General features: G+C 57.8%; 1 protein-coding gene across 3 annotated transcripts in view; it reads right to left on the reverse strand.

The window, feature by feature from the left end:
* Positions 1-17,834, reverse strand: part of LOC103060585 (microtubule-actin cross-linking factor 1, isoforms 6/7) — a 45,791-nt gene that overhangs the window by 15,089 nt on the left and 12,868 nt on the right. For 2 of the 3 annotated variants that reach the window (XR_015797528.1, XM_088148735.1), the window contains exons 1-14: positions 13,262-13,488; positions 12,741-12,860; positions 12,148-12,255; positions 5,742-5,960; positions 5,456-5,659; positions 4,928-5,147; positions 4,143-4,372; positions 3,450-3,572; positions 2,904-3,005; positions 2,308-2,409; positions 1,645-1,800; positions 1,091-1,246; positions 801-1,004; positions 374-502 (exon numbers count right to left, since the gene is read on the reverse strand). Coding sequence is in view for 2 of the 3 variants with exons in the window: in XM_088148735.1 (XP_088004861.1) it covers positions 374-502; positions 801-1,004; positions 1,091-1,246; positions 1,645-1,800; positions 2,308-2,409; positions 2,904-3,005; positions 3,450-3,572; positions 4,143-4,372; positions 4,928-5,147; positions 5,456-5,659; positions 5,742-5,960; positions 12,148-12,255; positions 12,741-12,860; positions 13,262-13,462 (2,274 nt within the window). In the remaining variant the exon portion in view is untranslated. Of the gene's footprint in view, positions 1-373; positions 503-800; positions 1,005-1,090; positions 1,247-1,644; positions 1,801-2,307; positions 2,410-2,903; positions 3,006-3,449; positions 3,573-4,142; positions 4,373-4,927; positions 5,148-5,455; positions 5,660-5,741; positions 5,961-12,147; positions 12,256-12,740; positions 12,861-13,261; positions 13,492-16,234; positions 16,320-16,534; positions 16,695-17,834 lie in introns of those variants that run through there. The other variant, XM_088148736.1, reaches the window with a different exon arrangement.

Genomic DNA, 17,834 nt, shown 5'->3' on the forward strand with positions numbered 1-17,834 from the left:
AAGCTGAAAGTCACCTTGACTCGTCTGAAGTAGGGCAGAAGAGAGACGGGGTGGATTTCTACCAGCGCCACGGCCAATGCTGCCCTGCTCACTTCACTGCTCCTGCGCTCTGGAGAGCAACCTCTAGTTGGGCTTTGCTCAGCAGGCGGGGTCCTCAGGCCAGCCCCTTTTCTGAGTCTGCACTGTGTCAGAGCTGCCGAGACCCAGTCCTACGGTCCCAAGGAAGAGGTCGACAGAAGTGGCTGGCCTGGAGGGGCCTTGGCCTGAACCAGGTTCACGGGTCTTCTGATTTCCCACCCCCAGGTCAACGGGGCCTTTAACAAAATGACCGGCCGTCCCCGGCATGGAGCACGTTGCCCGGGAAGGAACTCACCAGGTGTGCTGCTAGCCTGTCCTTGGTGGCTTCCAGGGGGCCCCAGATGGGCTTGGAAGAGAAGAGCTGCAACTCCGCACGGTCCAACCACTGCATCAGCCTGGTGATCTCCAGAGTAACCTCCTGGACCTTCAGGAGCACCATGCAGAGAAACCAGGCAGAGTGACGACGGCGTGGAGGACGAAAGCCACTCCCCAGCATCAGCAGACCCCCCAGGGCCTTGGACGATGCCCCCCACCAGAAAAGCCAGACCTCGTGGCCCGGGGCTTCTGAGGCCCAGCCCGTTGTTCGCTGGACTGCCCCTGTGCAGGCGGCGGATGGGGGCAGTCAAGCTGCCCCACGGCCCCAGAGGAGCCTCCCAGCTGTTGCCCGCCCGGTCCTCCCGCCTGGGAAGTGCTCAGCCAGCAGCCCCCCTGCCCGGAATCACCTGGCTCAGGTTGTGCTCCAGGTCCAGCTGGCGGCGCTCCGTCTCAGCCAGGACCTGGCTCCACCGGCAGCCCAGCTGCTGGAGACTGCCCTGCAGGCCTTCCACAGACCCTCCGCAGCCACCACTGGGCAGCTGCAGGCTCTGGCCGGCCTCCTGCACAGACCGCACCGTGAGGGTGTGAGACGCAACGTCCTTCCGGAGCACCTGCAGAGAGCCTGCGTCAGCCCTGCCGCCTGCTGGGAGAGCAGCCCCCGCCCTCACCCTCGCCAGGGACAGGGCTGCGGGACCACCTGGTGCTTGGCCAGCTCGATCTCGCAGCTCTGCAGGTCTGGTGTGCGGGGGGCAGGGCCCTGCAACTGCTCCACCGTGCGCAGCAGCCACTGCAGCAGCCACTCCAGCTGGCTTTGGAACTGGCCCAGGCCCAGGAGGGTAGCTTCCAGCTGATGCTGCAAAAGAGGCCAGAGCAGCTCTCGGCTTCGGGCAGCAAGGCTGGTGCGGGAGCAGGCACCAAGCCCCGTGGGGTCAGCCGCGGGCGGGCGGGTGCTGGGGGCACGAGCCATTTGTTGTTCGGTTGTTAAGTCGTGTCCGACCCCTCATGACCCCGTGAAGCACATTGCGCCAGGCCTTCCCGTCCTTCGCTGCCTCCCTGAGTTGGCTCAGTTTCACGCTCATTGCTTCGGTGCTGCCATCTAGCCGTCTCGTCCCCTGCCGTCCCCTGCTCCTTTTGCCTTCAATCTTTCCCAGTGTCAGGAAAGCAGAAGCCGGGGGGAGGCTAAAACTAGCCAAGATGCCAACCTCTCCCCCTTCAAGGCCCTTTGCTTCCCCTCGGTCCAAGCGGCCTCACCTGCCGGGTCACCAGCTCTTCCTCCAGCTGGGTCCAACGGTCCCGGAAGCCACTGAAAGCAAGGGGGGTATCCTCCTGGGCAGCCCCCCTGTGGCTGCTCTGGTGCCAAAGGCTCTCGGCCTCCACTTGGCGCTGGTACAGATCTCGCTTGAAGGCCTGCCCGGTGGATTTGGGGAGGGCGATCAGGAGTCGCAGCCTGGCACAGCCCTTCAGCACAACAGCCCCTCCAGAGCCGAGCGCCCCAATTCAACATGGCGCCACATTTCTCTCCTTGGAGAGCATGGCACTCCCTCTCCCATTTCTTCCCCAGGACAATGTTGCAGCAATGCTGCTGAGGTGAGTGGCCATCCCAGGGTCACCCTGAGCTTCCGGGCTGACCTGGTTATGCCAGGTCCTAGTCCCACTTCAACTGCACTGGCAGCCTGCGGAGGCTGGAGCCAAGCCGTCTGGAGGTGAACTTGTCACCATCTCTTCATGCTCCATGAGTGCTCTGCTGCTGGCCAAGAGCTGTCCCAGGTTTGTTCTGCATAGGGCCCCTGCTCATGCAGCATTGCCCCTCCTGATCTCAGCCAGCCTTCAGGGTGCAGGCACCCACCTCCCCTCCCTCTCTTGGGAGCCTAGCCTGCTGGCCCCCCACCCCCACCCCGCCCACAGCGTCCTTACCTTCAGCTCTGAAAGCTCTCGCTCCACTTGGGCCAGGTCTCCACCCCCCTGGAACTCCTCTGCCATCCGCTGCTCGGCCTCCTCCAGCCAGGCCAGGAGCCTCTGGAGAGGAGGGAGGAGAAACCAGCAGGGAAGCAAGGGAGGGGGCATCTGGGCAGGTCTGCGGTCTGCTGGGGGGCTTCCAGGGTTTGCCCAGGGGGACTTGTGGCTATGGGTTTGGGTCTGGAAGGCCAAGAAGATGTGGGGGCAAGGATGCCCAATAGGACTGGCAGGAGCTCTGGGTGCACTGACAGGTAAGAAGGGACACAGCCCGTTGGCTAGAAAAGAGTGCCCACAGGGCTGGAACCAGTGAGAATAGCAACCCGAGTGGCATACCTGAAGGGCAAGGTCTCGGCCTGCTCTCCAGCTCACCTTTGGCCATCCCTACCCCATCTCTTTCAGGGGGTCCCTGGCAAGCTTCCTGGTTGATCACCTGATTTCCATGCCCATAGCAGGAGACAGCAGAAGCCCATCCCCATGAGCCCAGGGCGTACTCCTTCTCGGCTGGCCTGTCTCTGGAAACATCTGCTTGTCTCCAGGCAGGAAGATCTCCTTACCTCCATCGTCTCTTGATAGGCGACCAAAGCCTGCAGCTGGTCCTCCAGATGGTTCTGGCGCTCCTCCCACATTTTGTTCAGGCTGTTCCAAGATGAATAGAGCTGGCAGGGGGAGACAGAGGGGTCAGCTGCAGCACCTTGGAAGTGGGCCCTTCCACAGTGAGGCCTTCAGGAACTCCCAGCATGGTCAGCAGGAGCTAAGTTGACTTCTGAGCATCTTTACCCTGTGAAGCTAAACTAAGGGGATGTGGGTGGGCCAGGGCAGCAGGGACTGTCTAGGGGCCATTCATGCAGTCTACCTCTGCCAAACATGCCAATACTTTGGGACTGCACCCCCTAAAACTGCAGATCCACCACATCCCAAGGGTACCAAGTCCAGGTACACCCAATCCTTGCACCCTTGTTGCTCTAGCACCAAGGAAAAACAGGAATAAAGGGCAGACATCCTTCACAAGGTGCAGGAGGACTCTGTAGGCCCCCGTGCTGCTGCCATCCACCACTGTGGTTCACCACCACCACCACCCTGCAGCCCAGGCCGCTGCTCACATCATCCAGGCTCTTAGTGATGGTTGGTTTCTCCAGGTCTCCACACAACGACAGCAGTTCCATGCCCCAAGCACCCAAGGAGTCCAGCTCACTCTGTAGAGAATCGGCTTCCTCACGCAGGGCCTGCAGGGCAAGAAGCTGCGGGAGGCCACCTGCACAGGCCGCCACCAGAGCAAGCGGCCATCTCCAAGGACTGGCCCACGCGAGCCAGAGGAGAGTTCGAGGGGGAACCAAAAATGATAGGGTGGGCTGGGAGGAAGGCCCAGACCTGAGAGAAAGGTCCTCATGTAGGTAGTTAATGGGGCCCAGGTGCGTGGTGAGCCTATACTGATGGAGAGAGCCCAAGGGCATCGTGCCTGTCCCCACCCCACCGAACCCCCAAGGATCCCACCTCCACCGACACCTAAGGGAGGCCTCCTCAGTCTTCTTCACTTTCATCGCCTATTGAATGAAAAGAGGGGGCCCAGGGCATTATCCCCCTCCCATAGGATTCCAAGAACAGGACCTGCTGCTACCAAGGGATCGGGCCTCATCGGAAGAAGAACTTGGTGTGGCACCCCAGGACCTGCAGCCCACCTCCCCAGGCACTGCTCCGACCCTGCAGGGGGCTGCCCCAGGCCCACTGCAAGAAGGGAGAGCGGGGCCCCGCTTCCTCAGGGAGACGCCACGACAGCTCTTGCGCCCAACCCGTACCTGCATGGCCACCAGCTTGGCCTGAACATCCTTCGGATCAGAGGCCGCTGTCTCTTCCAGGTCCAGCACCATCTGCTGGGTGCTACTGAGAGCCCCGGCCAGGTCGGCGAGGCCAGGCCAAAACCGGCCAGCCAGGGCCAAGAGCTCCTGGAGAGAGGCCTCCCGCTCCTCCTCCTGCTTCCACAGCACCCGCCACTGCCTCTGCAGCTCCTGCACACGCTCCTGGACAGCTGCAGCAGGAAAGGCGGCTGAGGCCGGAGGACGCAATAGACCTCCACTCCCGCTGACAGGCCACTGGGCTCCTCAAGCACGCTGTGACTAGCCGCGTAAGTCACGACAGCCCAGCTCCAACCACAAGAGGAGCGCTGCTGCGTCCCACAACGTGCTGAGCCGTACGTCGCCCAGCCCCATCTTAGCTAGCAGGGGGCGTTGCAAGAATGCGACCTAAGTGCGATCGATCCATCAGCAGGACGGCCGCAGCCCCCAAGGAGATGGCGATGGCGATTCAGGCCAGGGGTCACGGGCAGTCCTTGCTCTATCAAAGGTTCCCTTTCCTGAATGCCCAGGTGGGGCCACGTGATGGGCAGAGGATCCGGCCAGACCCAACCCCTCCCTTCTCCCCAAGCCGAGCGCAGGGCATCCCAGGGGGCTGCACTGGTCCCCATGCAGAAGACCAAGGGCCACGGGAAATTAGCACACGGGCCACAGCACAGGCCAGCTGGGGCCACTATGTGCTGCCCTGGGGAGTGGGAGCCACCCTTGAAGACAACTTGCTGGGAAGGTACCTGGGTGTGTGGTGGTCTGGAGGGTGGCCAGAAGCTCAGCCCCCTGCCCGCGAAGGGTCTCAAGAGCCACACCCAGCTTCTCCAACTCCGCCAGCCGGAGACTGTTCTCCCAAAGCTGCTCCTGGAGCCAGATGGGGTCTCCCCGCAGAGCAGGCGGGTGCCGCACGCGCTCCTGCACCCGCTCCAGACACCCCGCCATCAGCTCCATCCGCTCAGACAGCTGCCAGGCAAGCACAGGTGGGCCAGGGTCAGCCCCGGCGGGCCCAGCCCAGAGAGACTTCTTCTGCCCAGGTGCCAGGTGGACAGAGGGAGGGAGGGAGGGCAGGGACACCAAGGCAGGGGAGGGACAGCATCCAGCCCCTGAAAGCAGGCACGCAGAAGCCAGGTCCTCTGGAGAAAGGAGGGAGCACCCTTCCCGTGGGACCCTTAGCCCCACCACAATCACTGCGGGCCTTTGTGCAGATACCAGGTGAGCTGGCTGGGTAAGCTTCCCCTCCCCGCAGGAGCTGGAAGGCAGGACGGGCTTACCTGGCTGTATCGCGAGACGGCCTCCCCCAGCATGGCTGCCGCCTGCTGGACGTGCTCTCGGAGGCTGGCGTAACGCTCCTCGGCTGCCTGCAGGCCCTGCCACAGGGGGGCTGCCTCCTGGGGGCACAGCTCGGCCAGCTGCGCAGTAACGCGCTGCAGCTTCGCCATCAGGGGCTTGTGCTCAGTGATGGCCTCCCACAGACCCTGCACAGGTCAGAGGTGGGAGCAGGTGTGGGTCAAGTGGGGGCCCTTGGCCCCTCCAAATGCCCCCGCCCCCTGCCCTCACCTGCAGCACCTCCTGCTGCTCCCGGAACGCCTTGCAGCCAATGCTGCCGGGAGAGAACTCTTCCGCCACCTGCTGAGCCTCTTCCAGCCACGGACCGAGCTCTGCCTGGGCCTCGGCATGCTGGGCCAGCAGCAACTCCGCTTGCTCCAGCTGCAGGGCGCAGGCCGAACTCTGGCGGCCAAGGCACTCCGTGCACTCCTGCAGGGCCCACACCAAGGGCTGCAAGGCACAGAAGAGGTAAAATGGGAAGGGCGATGCCATGTGCCATCTCTCGATGAAGAGGAATGGGCCAAGGACGCCCACCCCCAGGGCCCACCCCGCAGCACCGGAGAGGGACCCACAGAAAAGCCAAGCAGTCAAATCCAATCGACCCCACTGTCTGCTGGCTCGTTGGCAAACACGGCACACTCCCACGCTGCTCGCCTTGGCGCAGCATGGGTGCTCTGCTGATTGAGTCACACAGCACCATCGGTTGCCCCCCCGTGTGTTTGTGCGACTTGGGCTCTGCAAGCTGCGTGACCCCAAACAACCTGCCCCTCATGCCTTCCAGATCCAGACTGCCCCCGTCCCCAAAGTGCTCCTTTGCCCTGCTGGACTGGGGCTTGTGGCCGTGCCTTCTTCAAAGTGGCAGTGTAAACTGCAAAGCATCCCATGGGAATGGTGGGGGGGTCTACCCAGTAAGGATAGGTAAGACTGCTGAAAAATGCACCAGAGCCAGCAGGCACGGTGAAGCCAACGTCCAAATAGTGGGAAGAACCGTCCCTCATCTGCTCTGGTCAGAGCCCGCGCCCAAGTCTCTGGGCAACACCCAGTTTCAGAGTTCAGAGGAGACGCAAGGGGGTCAGAGCAGGGCCACCAAGACGATCCAGGACCAGACCTGAAGTCCTATGAAGGGAGAGGGAGGGAGCCGAGAATGTTGGGCCTCGAGAAAGGGAGGGGGAGGGGAGAGCCCTCTTCAAGACCCCCGGGAGGTAGCACGGAAGGGGGGCCAAGTCTCTTGGCTTCCCTTCCGGAGCGCTGAGCCCAGAAACGGGGAGGCAGGAAAAGCTTCCTAGCAGTAGCAGTTCAGAGAGGGGTGGCCGCCCCTGCGCTGGGTGTCCTCAAGTGGGGACTGGACTAGCATGGATGCCTGTCTTGCGAAGGGGGTGGGCTGGATGGCCTCATGAGGGAAAGGGGCTGCTGAATCACTGGATTTGTCCTTCCAGGTGTAACCAGACACCCCGATTTGCTCCTGAGGCCCAAACAGTGACCGCAAGAAACGCAGCCCTCCTCCAGCTGTGCAGGGGGGCATCTGCGTGGGCCTGGACTCGCTCCACACGTCCTCCATCCCGCTGGCTTTGCCTCTTGTTCAGCCCCGTTCTGTGTTGAACGGCTGCTAGGAAAACCCCGGACTCTTACCTGCCCCACTGGGCCAGGAGGGGGTGGTGGAGACCATTTCTTGCACTTTTGGGGTCGGAAGAAATAAAACTATAACATAAACCTTAAAATAGGCAGACCGCAAACAGAAAGCCTACATACGTACCCTACTCCCTTTGGAGGTCAGAAAGCAGCACGAAGCACAGAAGAGTACAAAATAGTAAGGCAAGATAATTGGAGGCCCAAGATGAGAAAGAGAACCTTGTTCACCCCATTCCCATTCCTCTCCCCCCTTCGCCCCCTTCACCCCTTCCCACTTGGCCTTTGGTTCCTTCAGCGCGGAAGGTCCTGTTGGCTCCATCCAGCCGCAACTTCTCAGCCTTCAGCTCTTTCCCTGCCCTTCCTGCTAACTTAGCCGTTTGTTCTCCCGGGGTAACCAAGCCATCTCAGCCTCCTCCTCCCCTCTTGGCCACTCCTGTCGTCCCACTCGACAGCTAATGCTCCCCCCCCCCCCCCGCTTTCTGGTTTTCCTGCCTGCGCTAAGGACCTCATTCCCACAGTGTTCAGCTTGGCCTTTCTCCCGGCAGCCCCAATTCCCATCTCCACATAATGAAGCAGGCAGAAGCCCACTCTTATTTTACCAGCATTGCCAGACCATATTTTCCACCCATTTTCTTATCTTTAGTAAAAAGAAAAAATTACCAGAGTGGCACGCATTCGTGTGCCTTAGTTTTTCACTGTGTGTGTGTAATTTGCAGTCATTCATTCCATTTTGCATCAGATATGACTGTCTTGTTCTCTGATACAATAATTTTCAGACCCATAGCCCTCACTGCATCATACTGTCTCTTTAACGTTGGCTGCAAATCGTTCTGGGGCTTAGCCCATAGCAGAGCTTCATCTGCATACAAAAATACACATTTTCTCTGTTCTTTTAATTACAACCATATTTTTCTCTTTCACTGCACTGCTTGCAGCTTTTTCTCTGTATACACAATATGTTGGTCATCCTCATTTTCCACGGCACAGCTTCTTTCACCTTTCTTTTTTCATAAATCTTTTTATATGCTTGCCCTAGACTATATTTACTCAGAATGTTGCGCCATTTTCCCCAAAACTCATCCTGATTTTTCATTATCACTATTTTCTGGAATCTATCATGCCACTGTAACCAAGTTATGAGTTCCAACTTTCCTACGTACCCACAGCCATCTGGACGGCATCAGTTCATACTTTCAAACATACATTTAAGCTCTACCATAACAATAAAACTACTCCTTCACCTACAGGCAGTCCCTGAGTTATGAATGAGATCCATTCCTAAGTCTGTCTTTAAGTCGAATTTGTAGGTAAGTTGAAACAGGTACATTCGGTTCTTACTTAGCATCAGTTAATCAAATGTGTCCTAATATATACAGTATATAAAGTGGCAGATGGCATTCTCCTTCCTCCAGCCGATGAACCGCTGAAGCCGTGCAGTTTCATGAGCGTCACAAAGTAGCGTGCAGGTTCGTTATTACACATCATTGTATTTAACTCAATTTTTTTAATATAACAGACTTTACGCAGTCCGTAAGTACGAGTTGTCCTTAAGCTGGACATTCTTAACCCAAGGACTGCCTGGTACCCCTCGAAAGCAGGCCGTCTTCGTTCACATCTGTCACATCCTTCTCTTTTCTCTTAGTTTCACAGATGCAGCACACTCACTTTTCTTTACTTCACTTGGTTGGTTGATTCGTGCTCTTTACCATTTACCCTTCTTACAATCCAAGTCACAATCATGTACATTCCATGGTCATCACCAGATGGACTCGGCAGATACTGACCTCTGCTCCCACCACAGCTTTGGTCAATCACGGCTTTTGCAAAACTCTCTTAGTAAGATAAGGAAGCTTGGATTAGACTGCCATCCTTAGCTGCATCTGTGCTACACGGAGCATTGCCTCCTACAAATCACAGCAGCACCTGTCAGTTTGGGCATGTGTTGCCCAAGAAGTGCCGAGGCCGGTAGAGGGACGCTTGACGGGCAAGAGTGGATGGAGCAATCCCCAGCTGCGGGAGTGGGGAGACCGAGTTGAGTGGCAATGGATACTCTGGGGGGCTTAGGGCAGGTCAATTCATCCAGGTGGTGAAGGGCATGGGGCGTTTCGATGGGAGACAGAGACATCCCTGGTGTCTTGTACTGGTGTCACATTCTGGCCCTCTGGACTCAGGCCCAGGCCCTGGTCAGCGGATCTTCAGAGCCCTGGGCTTTCGGCTGCTGCTGATTAATGCCAGGTCAGTTAATACTAAAGCTCCCCTTCTGTGTGACCTTATTAGGGATGAGCAGGTTGACCCGGCATGTATTACTGAGACCTGGCTGGGGCCGGAAGGGGGGGTTCCCCTCTCTGAACTGTGCCCAGCCAGGTCCTGGGTATGGCACCAGTCGAGACTCCAGGGCAGGGGAGGGTGTGTGGCAGTTGCCATCTGAGAATCTCTCTTGGCCTTTGGGGCACTGCTCCCCCCGTTGCTGGTTGTGGGACCATTTCTGAGGATAGGCTCGTGGGGCCAGTGGAGATTGCTGCTGCTGTACCAGCCTCCTGCCTGAGCTGTGGAGGCTGTCTCAGGGCTGGCGGTGGAGGTGAAGTCCCCCAAGCTTGTGGTCTTGGGGGACTTCAACTTGCCATCCCTTGGGCTGGCCTCAGCAGCAGCTCTGGCGTTCATGGCCACCATAGTGGCCGTGGACCCATCCCAGGTCATTCACGGCCCAACTCAAAAGAGCGGCCACACGCTGGACGTGGTTTCCTCATCTGAGCAGTGGCAACGGGATCGACGGGGGAGCTGTCTGTGTCCCCTCTGCCGAGGTTGGATCATGCCCTGGCGACCTGGAGACCCTTACATGGGGAGGCGGGACCCATTCGGCTGGCCCGCCCCGGCGACTGATGGGGCCAGTGGGGTTCCCGGGGGACTGGGGTTGTCCCTGAGGCTCTGCTGCGCGGTCCCGCCGAGGCGCCGGCCGCTGCCCGGAAAGGGAAGGCGGCTGAGGCCTTAGAGAGGACCGCGCCGGGCAGCCTCTCACGGCCCATCGCTCCCGTCACCCCCGTGGTCTGCGGCAGAGTGGAGGGAACTGAAAGGCTCAAGAGATGTCTAGAGCGCCGCCGGAGGAAGACGAGGGACGAATCCGACCGGACACGAGTCAGAGCCGCGATTAAGGCTACCTCGTGGCACTAAAAGCAGCGAAGCGCTGTTATTTCTCCGCTCTTATTACGTCCACAGAGTGCTGCCCGGCGGCCCTGTCCAGGGTTCCCTGGACCCTCCTGGGTAAGGGGGGCTCGGGGTTTAGCGCAGCGGAATTCGCTGCGCATCTGGCGGATAAGGTCGCTGGATTCGTTCCCAGCTGGAGGCCAAGCGTGGTGCAGGCCCTTTGGAGATGCCTGGGAACGGCCCTGCCCGTTATCCGGGAAGAGTTTGAGGCTGCTGGCCTGAGGGAGTGCGCAGGTCCTCGGATCTGTAAGCGCAGCCACCTTGGTGTTAGGTCCATGCCCCTCCTGGTTGGCCCAGGCCACCCGGGAGGTGACACGTGGGTGGGTGTGAGCGACGGCAAATACATCCTTGGGCAGGGGGACGTCCCCGGCTCCTTTTAAAGAGGCACCGGTCGCCCTCTCCTCAGGAAGCCGTCGCTGGACCCCACCGTTCTGGACAATCTTTGGCCAGTCTCCCACCTCCCCTTTTTAGGGAGGGTGGTTGAGAAGGCGGTGGCGTTGCAGCTCCAGAGGACCCTGGATGAAACGGATTATCGGGGCCCCGTCCGGTCAGGGTCCAGGCCTGGATTCGGGACGGAAACGGCATCGGTCGCGCTCATGGATGACCTCTGGCGGGAGCAGGATGGGGGCAGCGCACCCACCCTGGCTCTCCTTGACCTCTCAGCGGCTTCGATACCATCGACCGCGGTATCCTTTTGGGTCGGCTGTGGGGGTTGGGGGTGGGCGGCACAGCACTGTGCTGGTTCAGCTCCTTCCTCCGAGGCCGAACCCAACCGATGTTGACGGGGCGAGAGGTCCAGCCTGCGGCCCCTGCTCTGTGGGGTGCCGCGGGGGTCGGTGGGCTCTCCGGTCCTTTTTAACACGCACACGAAGCCGCTGGGTGAGACCGTCTGTTACCGCGGGATGAGGTAGCATCAGTAGATGGGTGATGCTCAGTTGAGCATCTCCGTCCCGGGTGAATTAAGGGGTGCCGTGGATGGTCTTCCGCGATGCTTGGAGGCCGTGGGGGTCTGGATGGGGAACCACAGGCTTGAACTGAACCTGGGTAAGATGGAGCGCTCTGGGTTTGGGACTCTTCCGTGTCTGGGGCCTTACCATCTTTGGTCCTGGATGGAGTTGCGCTGCCCCAGACGGAGCGGTGCGTAATCTGGGGGTCCTCCTGGACTCACGGCTCCTGCTCAAGCAGCAGGTAGCAGTTGTGGCTAGGAGGGCCTTTGCGCAACTCCATGTTGTGGACCAACTGTGCTCCTTCCTTGAGCGGGGAGGCCTTCTCTCAGTCACTCATGCCCTGGTCATCAACTGCTCTACGTGGGGCTACCCTTGAAGAGTATCTGGAAGCTGCAGCTACTGCAGAATGCAGCAGCGCAGGCAGTTATGGGCGCCTCTGGGGCTGCGCACGTAACCCCTCTGCTGTGTATAAATTTGACCAAACAAACAAACAAGAAGCCGAAAGCGCAGCCCAAGCCCAGTTCTACCCCCAGCATGCTCACGCTATTCTATGAGAGGAAGGATCTCCAATCTAGAGGCCACCTTGCAAACCAGCATACAGTTGCAGAATCCCTTCCCACTCGGAGGTACCTGCATTGGACCGACGTACACACAGAATGAACCCCGCCAAAGCATCCTTTTGCCCAGGGTGTAAGGCAGCCCCACCTGCTTAACAGCCCTCGGTGTGGCCAGAGGTCCAGGAATGCAATGGCGCCCCATGGCTAAATGGGGAACCATCTTGCGGAAAGGATGCTCTGCAAATTGGACAGGGCCACAGCCCTGGGCACCTGCCTCCCGCGTCCCTCCTTTGTTTCCCTCACCTGGAACCGCTTGTGGATGTCTGCAGGGCAGAAGCTGAGCAGCGGACCAGCAATCCCCACCAGCTTTTCTACCACGCCCTGATGCCGAAGGCTTTCTGCGGAAAGGCGCTGGAGACACAGGGAACTCGGATCAGGAAAGGGAGCTGGGAGCCCGGGGTGCCATCCCTGCCCTCATTCTGAACTGGCTGCACATCTACGTTCATTCTGGTGGTCGGGGCATCCAAAGATCACCATGGCACATGGCAACTTTCGCTTTCCTAGCAGGAGGCAGCCTGGCTTGTCGTGCGGGATGCGACAGGTGCCTTCCTCGCCTCGCTCTTCCCGCTTGCTGCCTGTGATTGTGCCAACTGGGAGGAGGCTTTGCCTTGCAGTGCTAGAGCTTCCCCTCCCTCCAGCCCCCACCAGGTGAGGCCCTGCGCCGGGAAGCACAGAGCAGAAGGAGCCGAGATGGCTGCCACTCGTCCGCCAAGCACCTGCATGCTTCGGGGAGGCCCCTGGCTGCACCTCTGCCATCCTGTGCCGACTGGAGGGTGTTTGCTCCCCACCCCCCTCCTGCGCCCCCCACCTCTCGGAGGCAAGGCCCCCACACCAACCTTCTGTTCAGCAAGTGCCAGGCAGGTGGCCTGGATGTTCAGGTGCACTTGGCTCAACTCCTCCAAGCGCGAGCTCAGCTGGGACACAGCGGCCAGCTCAGACCGCAGCCCCTGCTCCAGCTGAAACGGGAGGGAGGCACAGCCCAAATCATCGGGGCGGCTGGGCCAAGAAGCCTCTCCCAAGCACAGGATGGAGGAGTTGGGGAGGGAGCCTCGTGTGCCACGGGCAGCTCTGGGGAGCCCCTTGTCCCAGGCACGCCACCCAAGCCGGGCAGCCACTCCAGGGGCTGCAAAGGCAGCTGGGGGAAGGCTGGCAGCAGCAGCAGCAGCAGCACTCAGCTTTCCTGCCCTTGCAAGTATCCGGCCCAGTGAACCAATCCCGCTCTCCAGCAGAAGGGACCAGGCGGACCCTTTGCCCTGCCCTGCCCTCCCCTGCCCAAAGCATCCCACAGGGGCTGCTGGAAAAGGGGTCCTGGAAGAGGCAGGCCTTTTCCACCTGCCCGCCAATCCCCTCACCCTACCTTGTCTCTGTCTGCAGGTGCCAGGGGGCAGGGGCCTTCTCCTGGCACTGACTGCTCCTTCTCCATGTGCTCCAGCCACAGGGCCAGGCCCTCCTGGGCAGGGTCCAGATGGGAGGACACTTCTAAGGCCTGCTCCAGTCGCTGCAGGGTATCGCTGCTCCTCTGCCCCACCAGCAGCAGCCTCATCTGCAGGGAGTCCATCTTCCCCTGGACAAGATGGGCCTCTCCTCCTGCAACAGCACAGCATCACCTCAGCCCCCAGGGCGGGGATCAAGGTGCAAGCAGTGGACTGAGCCAGTCCAGCACTCACACCAGGTATCAGCTCCGCCAGCTGCTGATGCTGGAGCAGCAACTTGTAGCGGGCCAGTCTGCACAGTACTGGACTGATATCTACTCTCGCTGCAGCCCAGATTCTTATCCCACACAGCACCAATTCTGGGAGCTCAGGGCAGAAAAGAAGAAATGTAGAAAAGCTTTTTTGAAAATGCGGCAGGGGAGCTGTGCACTGTATACACATGCTATTTGAGTTGACACTTTGGCTGTGTCTTGTGAACACAGCCTGTGTCGATATTGCTATCAACTTGCCACAGATAGGCATTGTGCTGAAAGCTTGATGGGCGTGATTGCTTAGGTACAGCTATGGGATCATTTAAGCTCCCCAAAAAAGGCTTGGAAATGAGCATAAATTATAAGGAGCTCTTCTCACACACACACAAATCTTCCCTCCTTATCTCCAGCTTCCAGCTCCAAAATACTGGTGGCTAAATATTGGTCAGAAGCTGCCTTGAAACTCTGAACTTGGTAGGAGGGGAGAAATGTTGAAGTGCTTCCTCAACTCTTCATTGCCATAACCCTTAGCAAATATGATTAGTGGCTAGGTGCCGGAGGGTAGAGGTATATAAAGTTTTTAAAAGTTTGATTTTCTTTATCTTTTATGAGATTGGTCTATCTCCCAAAAAGGGGGAGGGATTAAAAGGGGCTGATTTCCCTAACCATGTGCCTCAATGGCTTATAAAATATATAAACAGATAAAAACAAAACAAAAACAAATAATCTACTGGTGTAACCAGCATTTGAGGACAGTTGTTTTTTACACCATTTTACAGTTCTACTATATGTAATAGAGAATGGGGTGATCCAGATATCTGGGGGTAGGCTGTTTACTTATTTATTTATTTTATATTTATCTAATGAAATTGTATCACTGACTGACTCAGCACACACAAGGGGGTCATTACTGAGAAATCATGACTGTAGATGGCATTACCACTAGGTATTCCTGCAACTACTTGGGCTGCTATTTGCTGAACCAATTGAAGGTTCCAAATGGTTCCCAACGGCAGCTCCATGTGGAGCAAACTGCAGTAGTCCTGTCGCAAGGGGACAGGGGGGCGAGTGACTGGACAAAACTTCCTGTTCCAGAAATGGCTACACGTGATGCAGAAGACATAACTGGTCCTCCTCCCCCTGGCCTCCACCTGGTGTATAAGGAGGAGCTGTGATTCCAGAGGGACTCCTAGATTGCGGATCAGCTCTATTCAGGTTTGGTGGAGAATGCCGAACATCTGCGCTCCCCAGAAAATAGGTGGTGACAGCAATAACTACCCAGCCACTACTTCAAGGCAGAAGGTAGAGTTAAAGTGTGTAGACTGAGGGCTTCTGGGCGAGGTTTGAGACCTTCAGGTTTCCACCTCTGCTGCACTGTCAGCTTTTGTGGACCAGGCCCACAGAGGCCTAGACTGCACCTTCAGCTGACAGAGGAAGCAAACAAGGGGAGAGAAAAGATCATGAATGGAGCCAGAGAGGGGAAAAAAAGGCTGACCGACTCACAGTGGCTTCATCCCTCCTTGGCCCTTAGTGTTAAGCAACCCCTAGCCAGAGCAGCTGCACTTAACATTTATAGGAGGCCAGAGTCCCCATCAGCAGGATAGGGACGCAAAGTAGATGGGCCCATGTCAGTGCCACCCCTGTGGGCTCTGACTTCAAGTTAGTCTCTTGGACTTTTAAGCTAGGTTAAACATGTTTTAATGTTTATAGTGCAGGTCTTGTGCCTCTCCTGCCTCAGGATGGGACACTGCCACTGGTTTTTGGCAGGTGTCCTCAGAGGAGGCTCTGGGGAGGCAAAACTGGATTCAAGAGCTGCATGGGGCCATGAACCCCAAGTCATCCACTGCTGTTCTAGCAGGTCTGCAAAGCAAGACACAATGAGAAGGCACAATGGAGGGGCAGTTCCTAGAGGATTTGCCCAGGTGCTCCCTTGGGAAGAGGAGAGCGGGATCTCCTGGCACAGGGAATGCAGTGGGAGAAGACAGAGAGGAAAAGGAAAGAAACCGTTCTGCAAATAAGGGCAGAGTTGGGTCAATGCATTTAGAACTTGCATCCTGTACTATGTGTCTATGCAATGCTCTGGCCAATAAAGTCTTAACTGCTCATAAAACTAAATGAGAGAGAAAATTTAAGTCTCTGTCTCCACCCCCAGTGCCTGTGACATTGCACTTCCCGGAGAAGAGAGACTTTCCCTAATGCCGACTCCCAGCCGTGCAAATGCATCAGGCCCCGAAGGGCGAGTGGGTTGGGAGGAGGACTGTTTGTGGCACCCTCCTCCATAGCTCTGGATTGGGAGGTCTTGCTAGAAGAGGATCCCAAGCTTTGATTGTAACAAGCACCCCTGGAGCCTCAGGATCACTTTGCTCTGCAGCTCCAGGAGCTGACCCTGGGATAGCAAGATGCTTTGGGGCAGGCTGGATCAAGCTGGCACCTCAGAGGTCCTCGAACAAGGGCAACCAGACCCTCTGGATCTGGAATTGCTTTGGACTCCTGGGATTGGCACTGCTGCAGGGTGGGAATTGCTGATCATTGTGCAGCTCTCTGTCCCCTCCCTTAATGCCGCTAGGCCACTCAGCTATGGACCTCAAGGTCCTTGGCAGGGCTGCTGAACTCGACCTCTCGTGGGCATCTGCCACTCCCACTTGCCTGGCACCATCTTCAAGAGGTACTGTCCATGTCCCAGGGCCTGCTCCAGTTCTGCTGGCTTGGACTGAACTTCCTTGCACAGATCCTGGAGGGAAGCAACCACTGAAGTAGCTAAAAAAGCCCTTCTCTGCCCAATAGAGAGAACCTTTCCACTCCCTGATCAGAGAGCAAACTCCATCAGCCAGACTCTCCCACCGCATCAGGAGTCTGCGCATCCTCCCCACTGGGAACTGGGTCTCCTTTAGCATTTGGGTTTCCCTTCAACCTCCACAGGGTGCTCTGCACCGTCCCATGCCATGCCTGAATTTGCCGGTGGGCTTCTTGCGTTAGTGCTAGGCTCCCATGGGCTCGCCAGAGTTGGGTCAGTTTCTTCTCCGTGAAGCTCAGCCAGTCTTGGAAAGAATCAACCGACTCCTGGAAGATGTCAGCAGCAGGGAGGATCTGCTGCAGGGAGCTGTGCCTGTTGAAATAGAAGACTGACGGTGAGATGGCAAGCCAGGAAGGCACAGCAGGACACAGCAAGAAAGGCCACAGGAGAGACTCTTCTCCCTAAACAGGTAGACTTCTAGCCACTGGAATGGATGCTGCAAAAAGAGGTGGCCTGGAGGGCATGTCACGGGAAGGCCAGGCAGGGCACCACCATAGGCAGCCTCCCTCTCCATTCTTTTCCTTTTCCTCCCACATCACGAATGGAAAGATTGCCAGGCACTGAAGTGGCACAGGGAAATTGCCAAGGGACTTAAGCATAGGTTCTGCTCGGCAACGAGAGAGCGCAGAATTCCCAAGGAGCCGCTCCAGCTAGGTGGGAGTACAGGACACATGGAATAACAACATCCTGGTAGACTAGAGCACTCCCAAAAGGCCCCCAGAGCTGCCTGCTCCACCAAGACGGAGCATCTTCAGTGGACTGAACTGCTGGCCAGGCCAGGGCCAGGACACTGCCTAAGGGGGACATTACGAATCTTTGAAGAAAACTTGTGGCTCCTCAGGACCCAGAAAGGAGAGAAGGAAGTGGCCCCACACAACCTCTGGGAAGATTTTCTCTCTCCACAAAGAGGGGGATGTGGACCCCAGAGATCTCCTGTTGGGAGGCAGAAGAGCCTCCTCTTGGCTTGGATAATGGCTGAGAACTTGCCTCAGGCTGGAAGGAAGAGCAAAGAAAACAAGGCTGCTGGGTGGGAGCTTATTACACTCAGCCAAGGGGGAGAAAGGCCAGTGCCTGGCCCTCGATGCCACTATTTTGGTGAAAGATGCAGTCTTGGGCAAAGTCAGGCAAACCACCCTTTGCCCGTTAAGACTTGCACAAGTGCAAAAGCCACAGAAGGGACCACCAAGAATCCTCCGCTGCTCTGGAGCGTTCTTGGTTAAGCCAGATGGAACGAAAAATGCCCTCCTGTGGCTTGGCTGTCCCCATGGGTTGAGGTGTTACTGCACCAGGGCAAAGACCTGGATTCCGATGTCATGCACAGAATGGGACAATATGAACCAAGTGTTGGCACAAAAGCCCTCTTGTAGGGCCTGTATTTGTCCACATGCCTCACTGAGTCAGTTGAAGGCCAAAAACAGTGTTGGCAGAAAATCCTAAGCTTGGCCGGTGTTT

This window comes from Python bivittatus, unplaced genomic scaffold (genome assembly GCF_059951505.1).
Source record: "Python bivittatus isolate LINGU-HERP-01145 unplaced genomic scaffold, Pbiv_v1 ctg000590_np1212, whole genome shotgun sequence".
In the NCBI taxonomy this organism is placed as follows: Eukaryota; Metazoa; Chordata; class Lepidosauria; order Squamata; family Pythonidae; genus Python; species Python bivittatus.